This window comes from Musa acuminata, chromosome BXJ3-8 (genome assembly GCF_036884655.1).
Source record: "Musa acuminata AAA Group cultivar baxijiao chromosome BXJ3-8, Cavendish_Baxijiao_AAA, whole genome shotgun sequence".
Classification (NCBI taxonomy): Eukaryota; Viridiplantae; Streptophyta; class Magnoliopsida; order Zingiberales; family Musaceae; genus Musa; species Musa acuminata.
Genome location: NC_088356.1, coordinates 50,690,271 through 50,718,255, shown reverse-complemented (window position 1 = coordinate 50,718,255; position 27,985 = coordinate 50,690,271). Strand labels below are relative to the sequence as shown.

The following is a 27,985-nucleotide window of genomic DNA, read 5'->3' as shown; positions in this document are numbered from 1 at the left end:
TGAAAGAAACACGATATGGGTTATTTCTTGCCATTATAACAATGTGTATCTCATTACCAATTTAACTAGAATTACAAGAACCACGGCTCTTTTTGGTTTCAGAAGGCATCACTATTTTCTACAGCCATACAACAGTGATGTCCATGCTGCAGTCTCCAGTTCCATAAATAAAAAGGCATGTATGAATGAAAAGAGAAAAATCAAACTACCTAAGCTAGAGGCCAAACTTTATATATGCTACAAATTTTGATTAGAAATCTCGAAAACTCATCTTTGGATCTTCATGCTTTGAGCCACCCCTTCCCCTACCCCTGTGGCGTCCTCTGCCACGGTTTCTGCCTCTTCCTCTTCCACGCCTGAAAAATGAGCTGCCATGCTTCACCTCCACGAGTGAATGGAGTAGCTCGTCACACAAGATACAGCCCTCATGCAATGTAGCTCCATCGCTTAGGACAGTTGTCTTCTTATTGAAATCTACTTCTATGATAGTCGAGTCACATTCAGGACACCTCTTGCCTGTAGTTGAGATTCGATGAGCACCCTGTGGAAGGGAGACAAGGCAATTGCACATGTTGCAGCATAGCCTCCATTTAGGTGCACTAACAGGGTCAAGAACAAGTGTTCCGCTACATTCAGGGCAAGCACACACTCCTTGAGTTATCAATGAATGTGGGCATGTAGGATGAGGACAGAGGAAACATGGCATGCCAGCACCCTTTCCTATTTTTCCAGAATTCCCAAGCTTAAGCGTACCAAACAGTTTGTCAATCCCTTCAAATGGAGGGCTATTGTAACAATAGGGACACAGTGGAAACGTTTTTCCATCAGGACCAGCCATGGAGAAGATCAGCAACTCAAAACCATCTAAAGGGCATGCAATTTCCTTGTATAACTGGAAATGGGAGCATTTGTTAGTGTATGTCTCTGCACAAACTATTAACACTATTAACTTCTGTAGTGTATGCCCCTATAAGAACTAAAAAATTCAGTCACTTGGAATTACTTACTTTAATGGTGCCATTCTGAGGAAGGTGATAGACCTCTTCACAAGTTATACAGTATAATCTTGTCGGTTGACTAGAAATATATTTCATGTACCGAGTGCATTTCCCACATTTGCTTAGTAGACGCCCAGAGTCTGCCAAAGGTGAGAACTGTGCTTCAAACAGAGCATCCATATCCTCAATCTGAAGAATGGAAAAGCAAATGTTTATTACAATTAACAAAAGAAAAGTGTGAAAACTGACTGTAATAAAGGATAACGTAGCACTCAAACCATCCAGCAGGCAGTATGTAGAGATACTAGAATTGGCAGCCAGCTATGTACTTTTCATTATCTCATTGAATTGGATGTCCAAGAACCAACAGATGTACAAGGATTTCATTATTGTCATGCAAAAACTGCTTACAAGAAGACGATCATGAAGGATATTGTAAATGCCATTGCCGAAAAATGGACCTAAGATAAAGCAAAATAAAATTCCATAGTATGCATCTCGAAGCTATAACCAGGGATGAATGAACCTAAGGTATGTTGGGCTAAGGCTCTTTGGTGCCATGCACTTCCCATGGGAACAGTGGAATTTTCTTGGTTGCCAATTAATAAGCAAAAGTGGAATGCCAGCATTCGGGAATTCTCAAGTGAGAAGGCTGACCCTAAAAGCATGAACAGGAGAGGATGCTGGTTTCCATTGGATATTGCCCTTGCAAGCTGTAATTAAGTAGCATGATATCAATTCCCCAACAGCTAAATTGGTGGCATTTTAGTCTATTGGCCCAAAAAAGGGCCATGGATTCAACCATTTCATCAGTTGGTGATTCTTAAAAAAATATTTATTACTGGAATTTTTTATGCAGGTTTAACAGAAACAATTCATGTAAAACACTTTCCTTGAGAAGTTGAATAGGTTTTTGTCCAATTTGTTAACCTTCTTTCCTTAATCCTCATCTTCCTTTCATTTCACAGCATCTGGTGAGTTCCTTTCCTCATCCATCTCTTTTTTTCCTTCCTCCTCTTCCTCAATGTTGCCAAGAGGATCAAGCCTGATCTGGTTGGATTGCCTGTGGTGCAAGACTTCCTCCTCATTTTCCACTCTCTTTCCTCTTCTTTCTGTTCCTTTTTTTGTCTGTCAAACCCACTGTTCAGTGACCAGAGTCCATTAAATCAGGTTGGGTTGACTGATTTCAACCAATTCCAATCATTTTTTAACCAATACCTTCGAATTTCTTTACATACCTGCCAGCAGTCCAGCAATATGGCTGACAAATCAGCCATAACTGTAATATGGCCGACAAACCATGAAAAGACATTGTAAATGTCACTGTGGAAAAATGAACCTAAGATAAAGCCAAGTAACATTTTATAGATCTACATCTCAAAGTTATCACTAGGGATAAATGAACCTTATAAGCAAACACAGATGAATCAAAATCGATTCGTTTAAGGTGCATTTCGTGACAAAAATAATTAAAAAATCCACATTAATTTTGATAATTTTGTTAACATTGTTAACTTCTCTCTCCAATGCCCATCTTCCTTTCTTATGAGTGGAATGATCTTATGAGCGCAATGATGGCATCCAACAAGTTCTCTTTTGTTTTTTTCCTTTCATCATTTACCTGTTCTTTTTCTTTATCTCCTATTATTCATCGAGGCCAAGAGGATCAACCTGATCTAGTTGGATTTCCTGTGGAGCAAAACTTCCTCTTCTCTCTATTCCAAACCCACTGTTCAGTGATCAGAGGTGGAACTTGGCTTGGATTGACAAATTCCAACCAATTATGATCAGTTCCTAATTAATACCATCCATTTCGAACAAACCTAGCAGCACTTGAGTTATATGGCCAGCAAATCAGCAAGAATCAGATTGTGACTGACTGATTGCACTTCTGACCAACCAAATCAGGTCAAGATAAGTCAAATTTAAGAACTACAATATTAATAGACTAAATATCTCTTCAGTGATTACACCTAATGGAACAAATTTTGGATTGACAACATAAATTTTACTGAAACATGACCAACAACCCCACATAAAAGAGCTCTTAGCACTTAAATAAAGCAAAATATAACCAAAACCAAGGTAATAATGGTTGGTACAGACCGGCACATACGGACCAGTATTTGGACCTAGTTTGTATACCAGTACAATACTGGTCCAACCAGTTACCAAAACCAAGGTAATAATGGTTGGTACAGACCGGCACATACGGACCAGTATTTGGACCTAGTTTGTATACCAGTACAATACTGGTCCAACCAGTTACCAAAACCAGTACCAGATTGAGATTTAAATCCTTCATCCAAACAACCACTATATGCTATCCCAACTTCAAATAACTAGACTGTGGACTGTTTAAAAGTGAAAAAAGAAATTTACAATTTAATATGCAAGTTTGTACCTTTTGCTTAGAGCTAGCCCCAGATAAAAGATCTGTTCAATTCCAATATGATTGATGAAGTATTTATTTTGATCCATGGCTGGACAATATGTGTCCAGTGTATTCCAGCATTACCAACAAATGGTACGCTGAAACATGCTGCGGTACAAGGAAGAAGAGAGAAGAAGAGGATGAGAGCAAGAGGAGAAGGATGATGTGGTAGAGAAGAGGATGAGGCAGTGGACAGCAGGAAGAGGACGCAGTGGTGATGGTGGAGAAGAAGAGAAGAGACAGTGGATAAGAAGAGGCGATCATGGCAGAGGAAGGACGTGGGCGACAAGCAGCAGGGACGGTGAACGCCTACGAAAGAGAAAGAGAAAGAGAGAGAGAGAGAGAGAGAGAGGAAGGACGTGGGCGACAAGCAGCAGGGACAGTGAACGCCTACGAAAGAGAAAGAGAAAGAGAGAGAGAGAGAGAGAGAGAGAGAGAGAGTTTTTATTAGAAAAAAATAATAAAAAAAAGGCATCCAGGCCCATTACCAGGCGGTACGCCAGTTTCACAGGTCTTCCTGCTCAGTAAGCTCGGTTTGCAAGTGGACCACCCAAAATCAGGCAATCTGCATTCTCAACTGCCAGAGGACAGGTATGTACCAGGTGATACATACTTGTCCGCCCGATTTGTCAATCTGTGATTACCAAGTTTATATAATTATATTCAACCGCATTATTTATAGAGTTGACTACTTATGGATATACTAAAGATGTTTTATCTTCAAGTAATTAAGTCAATCACAAGAGCATAAGTCGTCTATGATCAGATATCAATAAGCAAACATGATACCTTCTTTACGAAGTAAGAATACTTCTCCATAAACTGTTGAAGAACATGCTCCACCACACGAACATGGTCAGCTTTCCCTTTAGCAATTAATGTTATTTGCTGCTCAATAAAGCTGCGGATGTCTGGTAAACAAAGATCTGGATCAATGCGTTGATAGCCTCTTATCAAGGTGGTTCCAAGAGCTGTTGGGACCAACCTCCTTCCAGAATTGACCTTCAAGACATTGAAAACCGATTTTGAAAGTTAAGGTAGTGAAAAATGAAGTATAACAAGTGCATGGTACAACACTACTCTACTAATCTGAAATACTTGTCAATCATAAGAACATGAATTACAAAAGAGAAGAAAGTAGGCATAACCAAACCTGAACATAGTTGCGCTCACAAATATTATTAATATGTACAGGAATTGAAGCATCAGTTCCTATCCCATTCTTTTCCATCAGAGATATAAGTTCACTCTCACTAAGGTAATCTGGAGGTGATGTGGTTCCCTAAAAGAATAAATTTAATCAAGTCATTGTCTAATAATCTCTTTCTGCATAATAAGGCAAGAACCTAACTCCCTTCTTTTACAATTTACAACTAAAGGTAATTCAGATTAAGAAACATTCAATAGAGAAATTTTTCCATGAATCTATCTTTATACATCCATCCATATAGCTTAATAAAAAAAGCTATAAAGAGAAAGTCAATGATCTGAACTATAAATTAAAATTTATACCTCATGAAGGTCAACTTTTAAAATATTAATCTTATCGCCATTTTTGAACTGTGGTAGATTCTTCTCACTAACTCCCATCCACGGCATGATAGATGTAAAACCTTTAGAAATAACATGCTGCCCAACACAATAGAACAACTCCCCACCAGATGTAAATTCTATTTTAGTCCTGGAATAATTACAAGGGAAAACAAGCATCAGCTTGATTTATCAGACAGTTACAAACCATATAGTGCAAGAAAGCAAAACAACAAATCAATCATATGCATTGGAGCATGAATAAGAGGATAGCATAAGTAGAATAGAAATAATGACTTCATGGAGCTACTGTTATTAATTGACGGCATATTGATTATACATTTACCTAGAAGCAGGGAAAGAAAATCAGTTTTTCTAAAAGCTGATATAACTGATCCACTTCTGAGACCCAAATATTGGATCTAGGCTGTTGGTGGACCAGCCTATACAATGGAGTTGACCCAGCCTTTTCCACATTATAATGAAGCAGTATTATCCAAGAAACAAATTAAATTCTGAACAATCAGGCTCAAAAGGCTTTAGGGTTTTACAAGTTACACACTGTGTCTGATAGACTGCCGCTAGCAATGCTTCACCTTGCCATCTAATAGGCCATATAAGGCCAAAAAATGGTTTGTGAAATAATCAGAATCTTTTGTTGTTGGGCAAATGTCATTGATAAAATCTTTTTTTCTTTCGTTTCTTTCAATTTGGCATGCTGGCTATGCGGACAGGCATGGTGTGGAGCAAGTCATCTCGACAGCAACACTACATTCCATCTAGAAAATTTTGCCATCCTTGAAAATTAGCCTCATTATACCATTCCTAGTCTGAAACTGTTAAAAGTACCCTAGAATAAGATGGGAGAACTTTTATCTATAGCAACTATATCTTTTTGATAATTTACCCTCAATAAATTCTTACATGTTAAAATAACCTACATATATAAGTTGATAATTTTTTTATGCATGTTTCTGCACTCTCACCCTTGAACAGAGATGAATAACTACAGCGAAATCCTTGAGGTTTTCATTTGCATCACATGAAAAGACTTTGTCACAAGACCAGTAGGTTCATTAAAGCTTAAAACCAAAGCATCCATTTCTCCTCATCATCCAAATTATGCACAAATAAGGAGAAATAAAAGGAATGGCTAAATCACTTGCAAGCAACAATCAGCAGGACATAGTTCATTCTGAAGCAGTGCAGGCAGTCGTAATGGAATTGTAACCTTTTTCTTTACTTTTTTTTTCTATTCTCCTTATTTTACAATGACTTAGACCCTCATTCATTAATTTAAATGTTTTTCAAATGAGTAAAATGTCATATCATACTGGAACAATCAACCATCCTGTTCCATTACTTGAAACATCTAGAACATTTCACATCTCTGATTGAAACCCGAGTCACGTGAAACTTCTAGAATCATAAGGAAGTACATAGTCAGATTGTGACCGCATGCAGTTTATATTTAAATGAAAACTTTATCAATCTGTGAACTTTGCAGACAAATGGTCAAAGATGGAAAAATACTATAGCCAACTTGTTTAAGAAAGACGATAATAATCACAAAATTGTGAACATTCAAGAAGCTATTGAAAGCTACTATAATTTCTTTTTTTCTTGTGTGCCTTTAGAGTACCGTGAAAAGGAAACTGAAGATGTCTATCAAGGATCAGTTTTAACCAAGGTTTGTCGTACCACAGCATATCGCCCGATATGGGCGGTATGTACCAATCCAACAGAGGATCAGTATTGACGGTACATACTGGTTTGTCGGTATGCCCTACCGTACCATGTGTTGGTACATCGGTATGGTTTAGTACGTATTGTACCGATGGTTGATCGGTAAACTGATATGAACCGATAAAGCAAACCATGATTTTAACTCACATCAAATGTATAAACATGAAAGATATTAGTATTCTTTTTATATATCAAAGTGTTCGTTCATGATATGTCTCAAGAGAGCATAAGATTGCGAACAGTGAATGCAATATGGATGACTACATGCATAATAAGAACATGATCTAATACTACAAATTGGAAGTAAATAAATAGTGAAGAAAGTATATATGTTAGACACATCCAACAAGAACATGACCATCCTGCATAAGAGAGAAGCTAATAACCTTGTGTATTTGCAATCAGGACTAACAGAACCAATAAAATGCTGGCAGATATACTGGTAAAGCCTCCATGCATCACTTCCTAGCATATCCTCTGTTGCAGATCGCATTGGTGTAATGGGAGGATGATCACCTGCATCAGATCCCATTCGTGGCTTACAAAAGCCATCAGCTAGTAGAATCTGAACATCATTGCCCCATATAGGATTCCTTAAATGTGCACTAAGTGCACTTCTGAAGTCAAATGATGAAGGGTATGCAGTGCTCTCTGTGCGTGGATAACTGAAAAATGAAGTGTTAACTGTGTAAGAATAAAGACAAAAGAAAAGATGCTAATATCAATATCCACAAGAACATTAACCACAGATTTGCTTTCTTAAGTCAGGTCACGACACAAATAATAAACAGTCCATATCACAAAGCAGTTTAGTAATTGCTTCACAAACCAAGTAAGACAAGTCCAAACATCCTGCAAAACAGACTTTCTGCAAAAACAAATTTGAATGGAAACAAAATCTGGATTTTATTCATTTACCTCATGCAATTTGCATCTTTGATTTTGTTTTTATTAATTCAGTAGTATGAGATAATTTGTCCAGAAGTGTAACCATCAATACCCAGTATTCAGCACCAACAGAAAATTTTAAAATAATAAACTTAATTGTAAACCAAAGACTCGATAAACTGAATCCCAAGAAAATTGTGGTTTTATGTATTGTGTTTCTTCTAGATACAAATTTTATGACATAGGCTTTATATGTGTCAGATTTTACAACTGATTTCTTTCCCCACTAAGGTGCACCCAGTTTTCATTGATGTTAAGCATTGTTTTCACAACTAGCATGAGAAATGACTCAATGAGACACCCACCACCCAGCTAAAAAAAAAAACTGATGCCTCAGCATGCCTATGTCAGCAGCACTTGAAAGTCATGGTATTAATATCCATGGGTATACACACCGATCCAGCTAGCTGGGTAACGTGTCTTTGGGTCCCACTGGATTTCTTGTACACCCATTGCCCTTTCATTTTCAATGATGGGTTGCTATCCCTAGGTGGAGTCCAATGTGCCACTGTAGAAAAAAAAGAAAAGATGGAAGCGGAAACAGGATCCATGACCTCTATATAGCAGATGAACATATAGATCTCATCAAACTGTTTCAATCAAATTATTTAATATTTTTATGTAGACACATTATTTTCAGTCATCACCAGGGAAACCGTTAATCTGATTATCCATGTCAATGAAATCATGCTTAATTATTTGGTTACTTAAGCTTTTGTTTCTTTCCAATCTAAGGAATTAAAGATTTCATGATTGTTCTTAACTTCTTATAATGATTTCATGTTCATTGAAGTACAGAACTGCATAAGGTTTTAGTCACCAATATTGTAAGACAAGGGAATATACAATAATGATCTATAATATAAGGTCCATCATGTAGGCCACAGATATAATGCTCCTTCCAAAGGAATAAAAAAGTGCTATCAAGCACCATATCACATACATTCAGTGATTTAAAAAGCGCTAGGCGCCAAAAGGCGCCAAGATCCAAAAACGCCCGAGGCGCTAGGCGCTCGTCTAGGTGCTCGCCCGAGCGAAGCGAGGCGCTAAAATATAAAAATATATAATATAATTAATATATCTATTTAAATAAAAAATATATTATTAAATTAAGAAAATGGAGTACAAAATCACAATGTCATATTAATAAAAAGTCTCAAAAATCAAAACAATAAAATTTTACATCAAATCTATTGAGTTGCTCTGTACACTTGCCATTTATTCTGAAACCTAACAATAATTTTAAATAAATAAAAATTAATAGTATTAAAATCAAAATAATATATTATTAATCTAATAAATAAAAATACTATTATTAGTATACAGTTAGCAGTATACTGTTAATATACTGTTAACAGTATAGTGAGAAGAGTGTGAGAAGACCGAGGCTGCTAAGGCAACGATAGCGGTAGCAGGAGCGGCGAGCGATAGCGGGAGTGGGAGCGGGAGCTGCGAACGACGAGCGACGAGCGACGACAACAACAATGAGCGACGATTGTGGTAGCGACGAGTAGTGACAATGGCAGCGGCAGTGGCAGCAGAGAGCAACGACAACGGAGAAGAAATCTCAACGGCAAAATCGCGAGTGTTAGGGTTGGGGAAGTCGGGAAAATCGTGAGAGGGAGCCTATCGGTGATTTAGTTGGTTCGATTGAACCAACTAAAGCACCGGAGACCGAACCAGACGTAAAACACTGGTTCGGTCGCCTGGTTTAACCCGGGCGCTCGCCCGAAGCGCCCGGCGCCTGGGCTCGGGCGAGCGCCTAGGCGGCGCCTCGTTGAAGCGAGGCGCTTGGACATGAAGCGAGGCGCTCGGGCCTCGCCTCGCCTCGCCCGAGCGCCTATTGAAATCACTGCATACATTTATCATAAACAAGGCATCGAGCTGAAGCACATTCACTAATACCACAAACAATCAAATGTCAATGACACAGAAAGATCAAAGGATAGCAAATACATCAAGAAAACAAGAGATATAAGCAAAAAATCAGAATTCTGAATCAAGTTGTAAGATTGATTTCTGAAATTATCACATGATTGGATGTCTTTTAACAAGAAAATACGAGAACTGATTGGAAGTTTCATAAATTCATTGTTCCTAGCCTCCTACATATGACATGTTAATGAAATCCGTAATCCAGCCATAGTATCATCAATAAGCATAAGAAAGATGTGTCTTTAGTACTTGACCTATGGAAACCAATCAAAAAAATTAGTAACATGAAATTCTGCTTTTCTTTACATGAAACTGAAGCTGAATACACAAGTAAAATAAATTTATCCAAACAAAGAATTAACAGCAGATATGAATAGAGATTATGATTTACGAGATTGAAATGCAAAAATCTAAGAACATGCTTTTCTCTATCTTTTGGCTTTTTCACCAAATTCAAAACTCAATAAGCATCAAAAACAGTAAATAAGTTGCCTTAAACCAAAACATGTATCTGCAGCAGTAAGCTAGGTTCCTCTTTTTGTCTCCTTAAGGCTTAAGACAGTTTTAGCTTCTTGTGTCCTTCCATTAGGACTTATCAGTCACAGATGCACAAAAAATAATAATAATAATAATAATAATAATAATAAGTCTCTTGATTTTCTGTAGTCATCAGTTCCTTTAATAATTCTGCACATGATCTACTGATCTGTGTCCTCAAGTGTAGCTTTCAGTTTTTTTAATAGCAATCTAATTTCTTGTTTTTAGTACCTATTATTTGCAAAGTGTTCCAAAATATAAAAAACTGGTTGATACTATACTTTGTCCCACAAACACACACGAACAATTTGTATATTGTTATCTTCCTTCCTGTCTCCTCTCTGCCATTTTCTGTGTTTGTTTCTGCCCTTTCAGCCTAATGGATCAATCCGATTTATGGTCTGAGCCTCTGAGGGGGCAAGCATGATTACCTGAAGGACCATAATGGGTGAAAAAAAAAAAACAATTCCAAAAATTCATTACACAAAGTTTTGCCAACTCCAGTTTCACAGTATAGAAAACCATATGGATTAGCTAAACCTAAAAGATACCGTATTTGTAAAGAACACTTCAAGCTCAGGCGAAAAACAATGAGTATTATTTTATATATATATATATAACAGAAAGTTTGCACTTTGCAGATAAGACCTGATAAACCCTTGAGTATATAATCGCTCTGCTAGTTGCATGGCCATCTGAGGCCCAAACCCTAGTGCACTTGATGCAACCTATAAAGCAAAAGGATAAGATATATTCCAAGTATTGTCAATAACCATCTTGTCAATAAGAATTTATCACAGACTAGATTAGTTGAAACTCAATAAAAATTAGTTGCTCAACTACAAAGAAACCTCCTAAACTATAAAAACAACTTGCAACACTAGCGAAATTACTGTATTCAATTTGTAAGTTCTGTATGAACTAATTAAAATGATTTGAAAATTCAAATTAAGAATGTGGAGGTAGCACACTGATTGAATCCAATGAATCCTGAATGCATATATGATAAATATATGGAAGAGATATGCACAAAAGTATATGACAGTGGTGGATTGAAAGTCCAAAAAGAGAAGGTACAGATTTGACTAGGCTGTTGCACACAGATCGTATCATAACAACAAGTGGCATCGATTTAAATCTAGTGTATGTTAGATAAACATGGTCAATAGTGACTTCCATGTAGCAACAGTAGATACTATATATGCATGTTTTATTATTTCTTTCATGGATACAGAAATAAGGACAGTGAATAACTATTTTGAGTCATGGTTTTCACAAGAAATCTTCTTATCTTGAGACAAAAGTTAACTCTGGTGTCATGTTGCTATCCTCACTAGTGAGTTTAATAGTATCTTAGATCCTTCAACGATATTAATCTGATTTGCTAGTCCTCTATACACGCATGTTCAGTTTTGCATCATCAAATCATTCTTGATGTCATTTGATGTATGCCTACAGACTCCATGGTTGATTATCTATCTCATAGAACTATTACTTAATACCATAGTTGACAAATAGCCTGGCAGCCTGGGAGACCTAGAACAACGGACACATACTAAAGTCTGGGCTACCATCTTTGTTGAAGCCCTAGCAACAAACTCAGCACTGAGTCATTTCATGAATCTTTGTTTAAGCTATATATTTGTTGTGATTTAAGGAAGTTCCAAAGTTTTTATGTGAAAATTATCGTTTAAATACTCTTAGACTATTATAACAATTAATAGTAGCATTGACACCTGTTGGTGAACAAATGCACCGTGGCTGATGAGTCAACACGGCCAGGTCCACGGGTCGATGTCGGGAGTCTACGATCGGTCGAACGGGTCGTCGAGGTTGATCACACCCGTGGGTCGAGATGTCGCGTCCGTCCGAGGAGGGCGCCTCTCGGTTTGGATGCTGGTATCGTCTTCGGGAGGGCGTCTCTCGGTCGGGTGGTCGCGCTTCCGGGGATGACCACGCTCTTGCACAGAAGGCCCTCGTCGGGTGGTTCCCGACTTTGGCCCCTCGACGATTAAGTTAGTGCTTGGTTCTCTCTTATTTTTCTCCTCGGGGAGCCCAAATGTCAGCTTGGGGGCGGCGAGCTTCTTTATAAACCCTTGGCTGTGGAGGGGGGTGGCACTGCTCCGCTACGGTTTTCTCTGCTTACGACTTGGCTCGCTGCTCACTGTTTCGAGGTTGGGATGTCTTCGTCTTCTTCTCCCCCCTCTTCTAGTCGATCGGTTTCCGAGATTAGCAGTTCGGGTTCCGGTAGTTGTAGGGTGGAAGTAATTAGTTCCCCGTCGGCTGGCTCGTCCCCGACGGATTCGAAGGGTTTTACGGCCCTGCAGGTGATTAGGTTGTGGCACGACGTAGATTTGGTAGTGCCCGAGAGCCTGTTAGGTCTGATCCGGGATTGTTACAGCATCCCGGAGGATTACGAGCTCCATGCTCCGCGTCCGGGTCAGCGCCCTTATGATCCGTTTCCCAATGGATTCGTGCTGACCATGGATGCCTTGGAGGCAAGACTGCGTTTTTGGCTACAGCCAGTTGTCCGCGAATGCCTCCGCTAGTGGGGGATTTCCCCGTCCCAGATGGCGTCGAACTCCTGGCGCTATCTGGTGGTTTTCTTAGGGGAATGTCGAGGGGCGGGGATCGAACCGACCCGAACCCTCTTTTTGGCATGTTTCTGCCTATGCAACGGGCGAGGCGGGTATTATCTAACTGCACGAAGTGGGTTTAGAATTAGTGGGGCTCCTTCCAACAACAAGGGGTGGAAGGCCCGATACTTCTTTGTGAGTTGTAGTCGGGGGTGGGAGTTTTGTGTTGGGTGGACCTCCCGAGCGATCAACAGCGTTCCTCCTTTTCTTTCGCATGAAGAAGCCGAGCGCGTGGAGCAACTGAGGGGGATCATGTCCTCTTCTCGGGCCATCAGGGGGATGACCGAGGAGTGGTTGGTTGATGCGGGGCTGAGTCCAACTACTAGGGGTACGATCGGATTCGTGCCCGTGCTCCAACCTCCCGACGAGGGCCTTCTGTGCAGGAGCGCAGTCATCCCCGGAAGCGCGACCACCCCGACCGAGAGACGCCCTCCCGAAGACGATACCGACATCCAAACCGAGAGGCGCCCTCCTCGGACGGACGCGGCATCCCGACCCGCGGGTGTGATCAACCTCGACAACCCATTCGACCGATCGTAGACAACCGACATCGACCCGTGGACCTGGCCGTGCTGACTCACCAGCAACGGTGCATTTGTTCACCAACAACACCAAAAACATTTTGAAGAATGAAGACTATTATAAAATCAACTTGACCAAGAAAGAGATAATAGAAATATGATATACAACACTATCGTCTTAATTTGGGCAATATAATTTATGTCGTTTCATGTATAAATATACATATTTGAATCCAGTACAAATATATATGGCCATATATATTTATAGATAGCATGTCCTAGCAAGAACAACCAGGGTGTCTTGAAATTTATCTACTGCCTACCCCAAGTGGTTGTTTGCAACAAAAATAATACAAACTAATTCTATTACATGATTATCATTATAATTTATTTGATTTATGTACATACAATACAAAACATGTGCCCATTTGTTGTTTATTGTGCTCTGATAGTTGAGACTTAGATACCTCAACCTTTTTAAAGGTTGAATGTCAGTGAATCCAATAACATAAGGTTTAGGATAGAGGCTAGCTAATGAGCTGGTTATTCACCTGACAGGATTAGAACCGAAGTTATGTAATTAGCAATTTGTTCAACTTAAAATCAAATATAATATTCCTTGTTACTTCAGTATTAAAGGAATTATAAGTTGGTCAATCTTGTGTGGTCTAGCCCACTACTTTGAGTAGTCAGGATTTGTTAAGTTCAGAATGAATCACTTAACCTTCTAATTTGTAACCATCTAAAAGATTAATATATGATAACCTAGAATTAAATGAAATCAACTACATGTGCTAACACATCATATAGTCCATGAATATTGTCAAATCTTTTTTCACAGCTGATCCAAAGCCCAAAGGTTTGCATTAAATAGCTGACCACCAAAACAAACTTTATTGGATCTTTCATAAACATAGATCTCTACCAATGACACCATAAGGCTAGGTGATATTTCCCTCGACAAAGCTCAATAGAAGAAAAAGATTCAGGTAGGTGGCAGTAATTGCAAGTAGCATCACCTGCTCATGTATAAATAGATACATTTACATGAATTTGTTTGTAAGTTTGATAAAAGCTGAAATCATCTGTTAGGACTCTAGCTTGGAGAGTCCTAATTGAGAGGGACATTCATGCAAAACTGTTAGGGCTCTAGCTAGGAGAGTCCTAATTGAGAGGGACATTCTGTTAGGACTCTAGCTAGGAGAGTCCTAATTGAGAGGGGCATTCAAGTAGGAGGTGTTTTCTTAGAGAAGAATTAGGAGTTGTAAGGGAATAGGAGTCTTGACTATGAGTCCTACTAGGAGTTGGTTAGAAGTAAGAGTCTTAAGTAGGAGTCCTATTAGGAGTTAGGGTTTAGAAGCCCTATAAATAGCCATGTATTCCTTCTCTTTTGATAAGCAATAGATGAATCTTTTCTGCAGCCTTTGAGCAGCAACTTGGAGGGAGGAACCCCTATAGAGTTCCAAGGAGGCCGATCCCCTAAAGAGATCAACCCCAAGTTTAGAATCTGCAAGGGTTCTAACATCATCATACATTAAAGCTTCAAGAGCCTTTGCCATTGACAATAGAGGCAAGAGTCACGAAAACAAAATACATATAAGCACTAATAGGATAGTTCAACCAACTAAATTTGTGCTTGCCAAGCTTGTTAAATTAGCTAGAGAAAAAAATCAAATTTCTGTGAGGCACATTAAAGTTGGCCAATCAAGTATACACAAAACTTGGGCAAAGAGAACTTGAATGTGCAAGGATTCAAGAACTAACCAAGACTGTAAAATGTTTCACACGCCATCCACAAAAGGCTAAATTAAGAATAGAGCAATAATGGAGCTCCAATCCTAAAGAACTGAAACGTAAATTATTGGGAAATTTAATTATCTTGGTTAAAACGAAATAAGGTTGATAATCATTACCTTCAACATATTAACTGTATTAAGGCCACAAGGGCGAGATTTGGACTCTTCTTTTGTTGATATATCTGTTACTTTCAGGGTACCATCATTAGCTACCAACTTCTGGAACATAACAGCAACCTGCAATAGAAAGGATGAAGCAAAATATTCAAGTTAGGAGGCAAACCATCCTACAAAGATGCACCAAAATCAGAGAATCTCACATTAAAATCGAATACTTTGTTGCGATCCCAATCCATCTGCAGCTCATAACCATCTTTAATTACGTAAGGACTTAAGTACCAGAACTTTTCTGGTTTAAATGTGGTAATTTGCATGTACCGTTGCACACAAAAACCAAGAGTAGGGGTTTGACAAGGACCATAGCTGAAACAAAGAGAAAGAACAGATAACAAGATTGTCAAGATGTCGATGTGCAAAAAGATTATGTTTTCCAACCATAAAAAAATAATATTATACTGCACTTTGTTACACCAAGAGAGAGAGAGAGAGAGAGAGAGAGAGAGAGAGGGAACCAATCAGAAATTCAAAATTATGCTGCTACGACTTCTGCAAGAAATATATATTGCAATAAAAAATAATACAATAGCAAGTTTTTTGCCCTTAGAAGCTTACAAAGGAGCAGCTCATATAAGAACCTCTTTCTAGTATGATCATGGAGGAAGATGATGCACAAACCAGAGTGGTAAAGATATGAAACAAATCCATGAAAAATGGAGAGAGAGAGAGAGAGAGAGAGAGAGAGGGGAAGAGAGGAGAAGTCAATTTCTCAAGGCAGGAGCAAGGGGCTCTCCGTAAAGTATGTCCATTACCATTTGTGCTTTAATTGGACAAACAATAAACCAAATTATCAAAAAATTAATTTGGAAGGTAAATTAGGAAATCCTTTAATCTTTCCTCAAATTGTAGGACTATAAGTCCCTATAGAAGAACTGCGAGGCAATAATCAGGAGGAAAGAAAATATTTTGAGTTAACTCTCACTTTAACAATCACATGGAAAAATCAAAAGTTCTTAAATCACATAAAGCCTAAAAACTAGCAGCTGACTCTGGAATGACTTTACTGTGCAATCTCAAAATGAAACTTCATCCTCTCTCTTCCTGAAGCTAGGGGCTTTGGAGCAAAATGAATTATCTGGATGACAGTTTGCATAACTTCTACCGGATTTAAAATTCTTCTTCATGGTATAATAGGAAGGTGGTCTGTTCGAAACAGAGGTTCTCTCAAGAAGATCTCTTGTTGCCTATTCACTTTGTTTTAACAGTTGATTCACTAACCAGGATTCCTAATTATTGATGGAAGCTGGCCTTATGAGAGGTGTGGAAGTGTCTCCAATTCTTCAGACTGGTTAATACTTCAATTTGCAGACAATTCTTTACAGATTTGTGCTGCTAAAAAGTCAAGATGTTCATGGTGGATAATGCTTTAAGTATCCAAGGAAAGAGAGCAAGGTGATCATGATATGAACTAGGGTAACAGAACTGGTAGTTCTGACTTCTAACTTCTAATGTTATTTTATGCAAGGATCTAACTTGATCACGTAGCATCTCATAGTGGTTCTGGTAACCAATCAAACCATACCGGTATACCAACCTTTACTGTTTGGTAACACCGGGAAAAAAAGCTGAATATTAACCAGCACTAACCTATATGATCCAGTACCAAACAGTGGCAAAGAACAGTATATCCTCTCCTGCTTACTCTCTAGCTCACAGCCAAGAGCCAAAAGAAATGAAATGAGATTCATGAGGGCTGGTTCAACAGAATATCAATTTATCAAAGAGACAATGTAGCTTCTTCTGGAACTTTAATGGGTTCAACATGGGCCAACATAAACCAGAACTTAAACCCCTGCTTACAAGTTACAACCATAGATACAAATCTCCATGGTACCAATCTGTACATACCAGTATTTACCAGTCTAATAACAAACCTGTATGTGGACCAGGCAAATAAGTTTGGTTCAGACCAAATTGAACTCATCTTCTGGTAAATTCCCTGTACTGGCGATAAGCAGACTAATACTGAGCCATACCAAGCAACAAGCCAATCGTCTGGTATCAATATCCTTTTTTACTAAATGCTGATAGCTGTCAATAGCTTTTTTTTTCTCTTTATTCTTCTCCCTTTCTTTCTTTCTGTAAATACCTCTCCCTCTCTCTTCCTCCTTTGCTCCCTCTTCTTACTCATCCATATTGCCGCAACCTCCTACTTTTCATTTGTGCCGTTGTCTCCTAGGGATACATATCAATGCCAACATCATTGCCCGTAAAGCCACTTACCAAACTGGACAAGCCCAAAGTGGCCCAAACAGATCTAGAAAGAATATATGAAACATAGTGAACTGACTTTGAAAGAAATGGACATATAATCATATACTTAACAGCAAGCTTAATATTTCAGATAATTATTACATGAATTATAAAATGAAGATACATGTCAAAAAGTGAGAGGAGACAAGAACTCACGAAATGACTCTTGAATCAAGGTTTCCATATTTTCCTTGAAAATAGCGAGTCTGGAATCGAGTAAATGCCACTCCTACCTTCAAATCTATTTCTTGGCGTGCGTCTACAGCTAATGCTTCATCTTTATTTGGTCCAACAAGGTTTTCCATAGCATTAAATATATCCTTCTCGGTAACAGATGAAAATCGAGCACGGTAGATTATCCTTCCAGGACCAGTTTCATGTATTCCGGTACACTCAATAACTGAAATGTAAATTCAAGTTACGTTTTATCTTTACTGACCATCCAATAAAAGGAGTCAAGCCATTTTTGAGATGCTAATAGCACAAACTATCACAAAAAAGCACCATATATCCAATAAAAAAGGCACTTCAGAACAAATGTATTCAATAATAGACATAAGTTCATGAAGAAAACAGAAAGATAAATTGTTCTTGAAAGATTCAGCAATTGGGCAAAGACAAAATATTTGTAGGCTCATTGTTCAAGTGCCAAGAATACCAATCGCAGTTCCAATTTGCAAATAGAACGTCAAAAATAAATTCTTATTCAACATAAAATACATCTACCAATAAAAGTAGTTCTATAATGGACAGGCAAATGAGAAATGAGAATGCACACCATAGAGACCAAAGAGGACCATTTTAAAAGTTGGAACTTTAAAGATGGAAGTGAGTCTAGAGCACTTATATGTATTCATATTCCCTGAGTAATAGCTGACTAACTTGGACCACTACTCTTGAAAGCCTCTCCTCCAGGCGCCTGTAATCATCATCAATGATCAACCTACCCAAGGACCTGTCTAAATGAAATGAGATGTCTGAAAGGCCCTACATCTTAATGCTTGGACCATGAATTTTGCTTGTTCTTGCAAAACCTGCTTTCCTTCCTTACTTCACTTGCTGAATAGAATTGAGGGCATCCGCAAGAGGCACCATAAAATATGACTTGACTTTGAGCGCATTAACATGTGACTAAAATTTAAGTCAGATACATAATGATCAACGATCAACATGTGACTGTCTTATTCCAAAAAAATGCTCATAATCATGACATAATAAGATAATACCATAAAGCACTTCTTATTATAAGTGGCCTTCGGACAGTACCTAACAAATGAGATTTGAGTGTCTGAAAAATGACTTGGACTGAGATATGTCTCTTTACAGAACATACTGGTGCAGATCAGGAACAGTTTAGGGCTAGGATTATATTGAGCCATAGGTGTTAAACATTTATTCAGTTTTTATCTCCTTTACATGACAATCTGCATGTTGACACCTTACTAAAACTCTGGTCCAGTGACCAACCAGCTTTCTCCAGAAATTGCTGTCCTCTAGGACTTTAACTAGGAGATGAAACATTGACTATAGGAATGAGCAAAGTTTTGAAGATCTTAACCAACAGAGTTTAAACTGACTCAGATTCCAACCTTAAGAGTCTTAGTCCAATACAAACTACAGGCAATATAAATTTACTGTAAAGGGCTTGTAAACTAACTGCTGTTATATATTCATGCAGACATAGCATGTCCAATAAAGAAGGTGAGAACCTACAGAAATTTACTTTCATGTACAGCACAGTTATAGATGGTTCCTACATTTGTAAAAGGGAAGTGTTTCTGTTGTGTTGGTCAGTGTACCACGATCTATGTAAGATGGATGTCAAATGATTCCTTGCATCCGAAAAAAAATTCAGAAAAATAAATCAGGGGGGTCCTATTTGTGTAGCCAAATTCAATAACGGTGTGACCAGGTGACAATAAATAAAAGGACTAGTACCGATTACAAACCAACATCTGTATTAGCATTAGATGTTAATCTACTCATCATGTTGTTTTCTGTTGTCTACAAGTCACTTTGTTCTGTTTCACTCCTAATGTTATTATCCATAATGTATGATTATTTCTTACATCTTATTATAATAGTTGCAGAATTTATTCATGTTGTATATTGATGACTTGGCACATCTAAGAAGTCTGATAATACCGTATATTGAAATATATTGTATTACTTGCGATATATTGAAATATATGTCCTGTTGTATATTGAAATATCATACCATACCAAAGTTTCGAGATTCGCTCGGTAAAGTACGGTACTGTATACCGAGCAGTATATTGCTCGGTATACATACATACATACATACATATATATATATATATATATATATATACACACACATATATATATATATACACACATATATATATATATAAAGTAAAAAAAAGTTGGCGACGTCGCCTCTCTTCTCCCCAAGTGGGGCGACATCGCCGATATATATATATATATATATATATATATATATATATATATATATATATATATATATATATATATATATATATATATATATATAATATAATATTGCCTGGTAGCGGCCAATCCGTGTACCGGTCTGTTGGCGGACCGGTACGAGCGATATTATTCGAAATTGAAGATCTTGCTACTTCTCATGTAGACACCTACCGGACAGGAGTCTGATCACAACCTCACTGCACACCACCACATCTCAGGTAAGTCTTTCTCCTCTTCCTCCTCCTCCTCTGCCACTTCCTCTTCTTCCCTCTTTCTTCCTATCCATAACACCGGTACTTACCGATGTACTATAGGTCAATACACCAGTACGTACCAGCCCGATGAATCTTTGAGTTGACTTCGGTACCTGATTTGGCAAACCCTATTTGAGATTATGGTTTGCAAAATACTCTTATATGAATCCATTTGTATAATTTTGAAAATGTGCTAAGGTTGGAAAGGTTAGTTAACTATGGCAACAAGAAACTCTTGATTCCATGACAACTTCACTACAAGACAAGAGAGTTTGTTCACCTTATCAGTTTGTACCGATGTACCGACCAACTGTCGGTATGATATATACCAACGTACCGACACATGGTATGGTGGGACATATTGACAGACCGGCATATACCACTCATGTTGATCTCTTATCGGATCAGTATATACCGCTTATACCAAGCAGAATGCTACGATACGATGAACCTTAAAGAGACATTTTATTGTGATCCTAAGGATAATCAATTAAGCATACTGCAAATTGAATCACAATCTGATCCTCAAATACAGCAAAAAGAAAAAATAATCTCATCATAAATCAAGGTTGTTAAAATGTAAAGATGGATTGCCAAGTATATAAAATTATTTTCTCAAACACACACGTGCATGTGCCTGTCAATATGATACATTTCATTAATATTTACCTTAAAAAACAAAAGAACTTTCATGTGATTTTAATACAAAATGCTTAATCACCGCATCAAAGGCAACAAAACCAAATTTAGCATAATCTGTTTTTTAAAGTTTAAACTATTTTAAATTATGATTTTGAAAATCAAGGTTTTAAGTTTAGGACCAATGATGGTCTTGGTGATCTATGAGACCAATATGGTACCGATGTACCGAATGCTATACTGACCCGTACATCCCAGCACCATCCAAAGGAAGCAATAAGCAATATTACTGACAGGTATAAGACCAAATGGTCCGGTACTGGTCCTTTGTTGGGCCTATAAATTCCAGTCAATCTGCATCAGAATAACTGGTATATGAAACCTTGTCGAAAGAATCCTTTTGAAGTTTACTAATAGTGCTAGCGAGCAGAAATCCTGCAATGCCAGCAGTCGTCGGTATTGTTCCCGCAAAAGTTCGATCTTTGAATAAATTAGCATACTCTTTCAGCTGCCAGAGCACTAAAAGCCACATATATACAATACAAAATTTTCATAAAACTAAAAGAGGACCAGTCTTTTTCAAACATAGAATGAAAAGTTTACCTTCATAGCATATATTTTCACCTTCACGGTCACAATCCAACCATAGTACCAAGTAGGTACAACCTTGAGCTTCATGGTACAGATGCCTACGAATATGTGCCTAAAAAAGGAGTCCAATCACCAATTTTGCATACACATGATGTATGCTTATGTTAATACATCAATGACAAACATGAACTACCAAAGGAAACATACTTATAGGATTAGACAAGCAAAATCTGGGACGTCATAAGCATGATTGTGCAACTAGACCCAGATGCATACAATACTGTGGAAAGTATTGACGATGGCAATATGATGTCAACAGCAGAATGATTTCTCTATCCAATATCAAACTGCATATTCAGCAGTTATTAAGCCTTAAGACACCGGAAAAGCTAAAAATACTGAATTGGCATAATGTGTTTGTTTCTTTTCCATATGTTAAACACAAAAATAACATGCTCTTCCTTCTTCAGTGGACATTAGTGATTGTAAGACTTTTCTAAAAGCCTTTGACTTAATTTTTCAACAATAAATTTGCAGAAGTAACCAAATAAGCAAGAAAAAAGTGCTTGAATTCTAAATAGAAATAACTGTTCAAAGCTGTCTTTTTTTAAGTGAAATTTTATTCATCAAAAAAGCTTAGGTGTCTACATCCTAGAAACTAAAAGTTCAATTTTCTATTACTGACTGCAAGCATACAGGAAGACAATGAAAAGTAACATCTGCCATTAGAATTGAATGCATATATTCAGAACTAAAAGAATAAACATATGATGAAGAAAAAGAATATCAAAAAAATTCATATAATTAAACTTTAGTGGGGTACAAAGAAACAATACCTTTGGGTTGGATTCTGACTTCAAAACTGGAGCATGAAAAAGATCCATTGGATCAGTCACCTCCCAGTTCTGATATGAAGATGGAAAGTCTAAGCTGCAAATCATGCACAGAGCACATAAATTAATATAATCTTTGATGATTTTTAGTTATACTTCAAAAGGCACCTAGCAGTTAGTAATTTCTTATTTTCTTTATACTACGATATTTATGTGAATATAATCTTTAAATAAACAAAATGGCATATACCTTTACTAAAGCAGACATTACCAAAAGGTGAGTCTTGGCACCATAGCAAGACTGCTCCTCTATAAACTTAATGTCAAGGTTTGAGTCACAGATATAGTCTCTATGCTTGCCAAAGTAATGTTGCCTACAATAGCCCTTTTCAGATGCCACACTAGACTACCCATTTTATACCATCTAGCAACAATTGCTTTTCCACCATATTAATCCAATTATCTTATTTTGAAATGACCAGTATACCCCTTTCAAATATACAATTATAAGAAAAAACTACATCAACATATTCTCATTTATTCTTCCATCCTTTTGACTACCATTATTTATCATCAGAAATCCCCTTTGTCTTTTCCACCTTCCCTTAAGTCTCCTCCTTTTACTCTTTCCACTACCTCCTTTTGACATCAATTTTTATCTCCTTAACTAAATCTTCCTCTTAATTATCTCTACTACTTCGCCACACCTCTCATGACCTTCACTAATAGTCATGCTTCCTACGCATAATTTTTACTTATCACCTCCAACACCAAGAAAAATCCACACTTTCTGGATATAATTTTCCACCAACCCTTTGATTATCTAATCTCCTTATCTTAAACAATTATTGGTCACTACCAATAACATCCATTTTCTCACATTCTACTGTCTTCATCCGATTATCAGTGTTTTTACCCAACTCCTATTCCCCACCCTCCACCCCCCACTCTTCTTCCCACCCCTCCCTTAAACCTTCACTTCTACAATTTTGAAGTTATAGGAAAAGAGAAAATTTTGCTTTAGTGTTTTACAGGAAAAATATTTATAAAAAATTTATGTCCTTAACCAAACCCAACAAAGATGAACCATGCCATCATCAATATGCATAAGCTCACAATAGGACAACTCAAGGGGTAAGTTCAAAGGCATACATTAACGATAAGAAATACAGATTCTTGCTCAAAGGATAAAGGACAAAAACCTTCTGCAATTACAACCATAGGTACCTCGGGAGTTAATTGTGAAGGTCAAGCTAGATGCTTCATAAGTCAACCCAAATAGAAAAGGAATACTAGTAGACAAGTAAATGATTCACTCCAACTGACTAACCAACATCAATCACATGGAAAATTCACCAAGTATCATAACATGTAACAAGAGAACATAAATGTTAAGAGTGTCAGACAATATACAGATAAAGAGCAAAAGACAAATAATACATATAGTCACCAAATACGCATCAAGTTGCAATGCCATGTGAAATTATTGAGACTAGAAATGCTAGCATGAAAAGAATACAAAAGAACAATAATAATAAGACGATAAGGATGATGTCGCAGAAGTATTGATAAAATTTGAGGAAAAGGGACGGTTAACCTAAAGACGTGTCCAATAACAGATGTCACTTTGTAGCGTACATGATAGCCACGAAACTGTCCGTCGAACTCATGAACATCAGTACTACCCCTTCTTGTAGACATCTGCAGCATGAAACACAAATTTCTAGTGAATCCGTAGCAACATCAACCCGTAGCGAATCCGCAGCAGAATCAGAGCAAATCATTGAATGATTATACGTGAACTACCAGAATCAAATTCACAGGCAAATATTCAGACCTAAACGAGATTAGATCACAAATTTAGAATCCAAACGAAAGCAATGACTCACCCGGCCACCAGAAAGAGCTGTGGCGATGGAGAGAGAGATGCTGGGCTTCTCCGCTACCTGCGACAAAGCAGGGCGAGGTTAGGCATGGAGATCGGAGATCGATGTGGAACGGGATATTCTCAAGGTGAAATGCTAACCATTAGGACTTTGGTCGCCATCTCGAGACGACGGAGAGCGTCGACGAACTGAATCAAAACATACGGGGATTTAGAAGCTCGAGAAGGGTTTCGACTTCGTAGGCAAGCGTTGGATGAGTAGTAATAGACATCAAGAACCGGTCCATATTGCGAACCGGACCGACTTTAATCAGGTCAAGGATGGGAGAAAGGTGAACTGCATACGAGCCGGTCCATATCGCGAACCGAACCGACTTCACTAAATTACATCACAAACCGGTCCATGTCTCGGACCGGATCGATTTTAATCAGCCCAAAGCTGGGTGAGAGGGAAATTACATAAGTAACATTGACTTTAGAAACCATCAATAACTTCCTAAATTTTAATTAATAATTAATCAAATAATTTCATTACCAAAACTAACAATACAAATATATAATAAATATTCAAATATCATAATTACTCAACAAGACTTAAAATATTAGTATGAGCTAAGATATGTGGTAGTATTGCCAACTAATTTAGCTATTAGAAATTTTGACAAATTATAATCAAACAAATCAATGACTTATATATGTAAAAAAATCTCAATATCATTATAAAAATTAAGAAAAATATTTATTATATTAAATGGCATATTATATGAAGCTCTAAGACATATTATTTGTGTGATAATACACTAACTATATTTCTTGTATTAGATTTGGCCATCCAAGATTTACTTTAACAAAGTTTATGTAAATTGGCAAATAAGGTTTTGCTTTGGAAATGGGTGGGTTTATCTCAAATATATAGACCAGTTTAAATATCAATTGATATTTAAAAAGATAGTAAAAAATTAAATTTAAAAATATGATCAAAATACGCTCAATAGTTGAAAAACGTTTATCTCAACCTATAAACAAATCCATGCATCCAAATAAATAAATAAATATATATATATATATATCAAAATTTTCATGGTGGAGTAACTGAATAAACTATTTTATTTGGCATTATTGTATGACAAAATTTCTTTAGTGTAGTAAGAGTGAGAAAGGTATAATCATAATTTCTCAACTTATCAACATTTTCATAAAATCATCATTTTTCAACTTGACACTAATATGATAAAAATGAAAAATATTATATAAATCATCCTTGATTCAAAATAATTATTGATGATAAATAATTAAGAACATTCAACTATAACTATCAAGTTCTTTTCTCTCTTATTTATGTACACTCACTACTTGATCAGTGATTTAGGCATCAGAGAGATCAAGTCTAAATACTTGATCTTTTACTATATGTACATAAAAAAGTACAAAAATCATTAAGAGTTTGCAAGCTTCACTTTAGCTTCGCATTAGAATATCGGATATCAAGAGCTTCATCTCGATATTTTTAATACGACTTTAGTGGTTTCTTGAGTCAGAGCAACATATTGGGCTTAGAGAGGAGAAGTCATCCCAACATTATACTGAACGGTCAAATCTTCTTTACCAAAAGAATCCATAAAAAGATAGTTTATGCATGAGTTTTTCCTTTCCTTTTTGCACATCAATGCATCAACATAAAAGAAAATTACAAACTTACAATAAATAATAAAAAATGATGTAAAGCCGTATCAAAGTCAAATTCATTAACAAGTTCAATAACAACCATAGAGAATAATTAGGAGTCGAGAGGCATTGAAAATTCAATAAATGTGATGAGAGACAACATTCACAATGACATCAAAAGAATAAATGAGAGAGAATATCATATATATTAATGTCTTTCAATTTTATTCATGCTTTACATAATATATAAAAAGCTTATAATATGCTTAATAGCCCGATTTTAATTGACTTTTATGGTTATTTTTATCAACTTTTATGGCTATTTTGGTCCTATAAACATATATTATGTGCAATTATCATGTGGAGACAAAAAATATCAAAAAATAAGTCAACTAAGTAGTTATTTTGAATATTTTCTAACTCCATATATGAGTGTAGTGTTACTCAACACGGTACCATGGAGTTACTAGGTGGCATATGATTAGATAGACATTTGTAGTAGTGTTTAGGGCTAGTTCGTTGTCTTGTTCCGTAGTAGTGTTATGTGAGCACTTATGGGGACTCTTAGTTATGGTGGACCACCTCGGACCCTTTATAGTATGATTGTTCAAAGTTTGCAAAGTTTATATTTGTAATTTGCACTACTTATCAAATGTTCATCGAAATATCTATTTATGGAATCGTGATTTAAAACACTTTATTTAGCTTGTCTTCTCTTTTGTAGATCTTTAAAAGATTTCAGGAAGACTAACCATTTGTAGATGGATACACAAGGATACAAGGATACTGCATAAACTAGGTATGACTAACTATGTTTGTAACAACACATTATATAAAATATATATATGTTTTTTTTTTTTTCATACTACATGTCATAAGATATATCAATACTCTCATATCGTACGTCATAACATATGCATTCACTTTCAAACCTCACATTATAATATATCAATGTACTTTCACACCGTATATCATAATATGTTATAACATGCACATGCACTCTCACATCTCACATTGTATATAAATATATTCATACATTCCCATATCGTATGTTATAACATGTACATGCATTGTCATACATCTACATATACTCTCGAATGAATTATAAGTAAACATGTTAATTTACTTCCACATAATATATAAATAAATAAATATATAAATAAATAAATAAATAAATATATATATATATATATATGAATGTTTCTTTTAATAAGAAGCATACATTAATGTCATATTTATAGCTAATTAATGACATTCATCTTATTTAAAATATACTTTTAAAAATATATTTTACTTCACATGCTATATATGATAATTATTTTAAAGTAAATTAAACTTATATTTACATAATTCATAAAATTCATCTTACTAAAAATATGCTTTCAAAGATGACATGGTTGAATATAAATCTATCCATCAATCTTATGTATCTAATATTTTTAGTATAACACATATATTTGATTTATATTTCTATTTAATTATCTATTACTCTATCTATGCATAATAACTTATTATTTTTCAATCATCATTTGAATGTTTATTGATATGATTTAACCTCGTACTCAAGTCTGCTAGTATATTCGTATTTATTATGTCGAAACATCATACATTTTCATTATAAAATATACTTAAAATAAGTATCAATGCTTATATATATTTTAAATAATACTCGGAAAGACTTCCTAAATAATTTTTTTAAAAGCTTATATTTCAACTTTAAAAAATGATAACATTAGTGTGTCATATATTATATTTCTAGAATATGGATATCAAGATATATATACCTTTAAATGATTATAACATATACAAATTATTTTAGATAAAAAAGGGGAGTGCTGATAGAAAATTCTGAAAATTAAGACACTTCCCTTGAAAAATATAGAAAATGAGATTTGTTTTCGAGAATTCACCATATTTTAGAACATACTAATAGCAAAATTAACAATATTTAACTTGAGCTAATAAATGGATATACATGTAACATTAAATCATTTGAAGGGTTGTATACTATATTTAAATTGGGAAGAGAAAATGACCTATTTATGAACTTTGAAGGGATATACGTAAAAGCCCCATTTGCGTGTATGTGAATACTAAGCGTCTATACGTCGAGCGTATGTGTACGGTATGTGTGGTATTACATTATATTATAT

General features: G+C 36.3%; 1 protein-coding gene across 4 annotated transcripts; it reads right to left on the bottom strand.

Moving 5' to 3' along the window:
• Positions 1 to 24,409, bottom strand: LOC103995737 (DNA topoisomerase 3-beta). Of its 4 annotated transcripts, none has more exons than XM_009416416.3 (15): positions 24,309 to 24,409; positions 24,172 to 24,228; positions 23,880 to 23,983; positions 22,286 to 22,379; positions 21,462 to 21,561; positions 17,668 to 17,911; positions 15,402 to 15,564; positions 15,199 to 15,318; positions 10,777 to 10,856; positions 7,095 to 7,373; positions 4,945 to 5,113; positions 4,586 to 4,714; positions 4,222 to 4,434; positions 1,008 to 1,187; positions 1 to 892 (listed from the first exon to the last, which is right to left on the bottom strand). In XM_009416416.3, the coding sequence occupies exons 1-15, from the start codon at positions 24,327 to 24,329 to the stop codon at positions 251 to 253; spliced, it is 2,595 nt and encodes an 864-aa protein (XP_009414691.2). In that variant the 5' UTR covers positions 24,330 to 24,409; the 3' UTR covers positions 1 to 250. The 4 variants fall into 4 exon arrangements, with proteins under 4 accessions (XP_009414691.2, XP_065020234.1, XP_065020235.1 ...); XM_065164162.1 differs by having other exon boundaries at positions 15,417 to 15,564; XM_065164163.1 differs by having other exon boundaries at positions 23,921 to 23,983; positions 24,309 to 24,391.
• Positions 24,410 to 27,985: the final 3,576 nt, after the last annotated feature.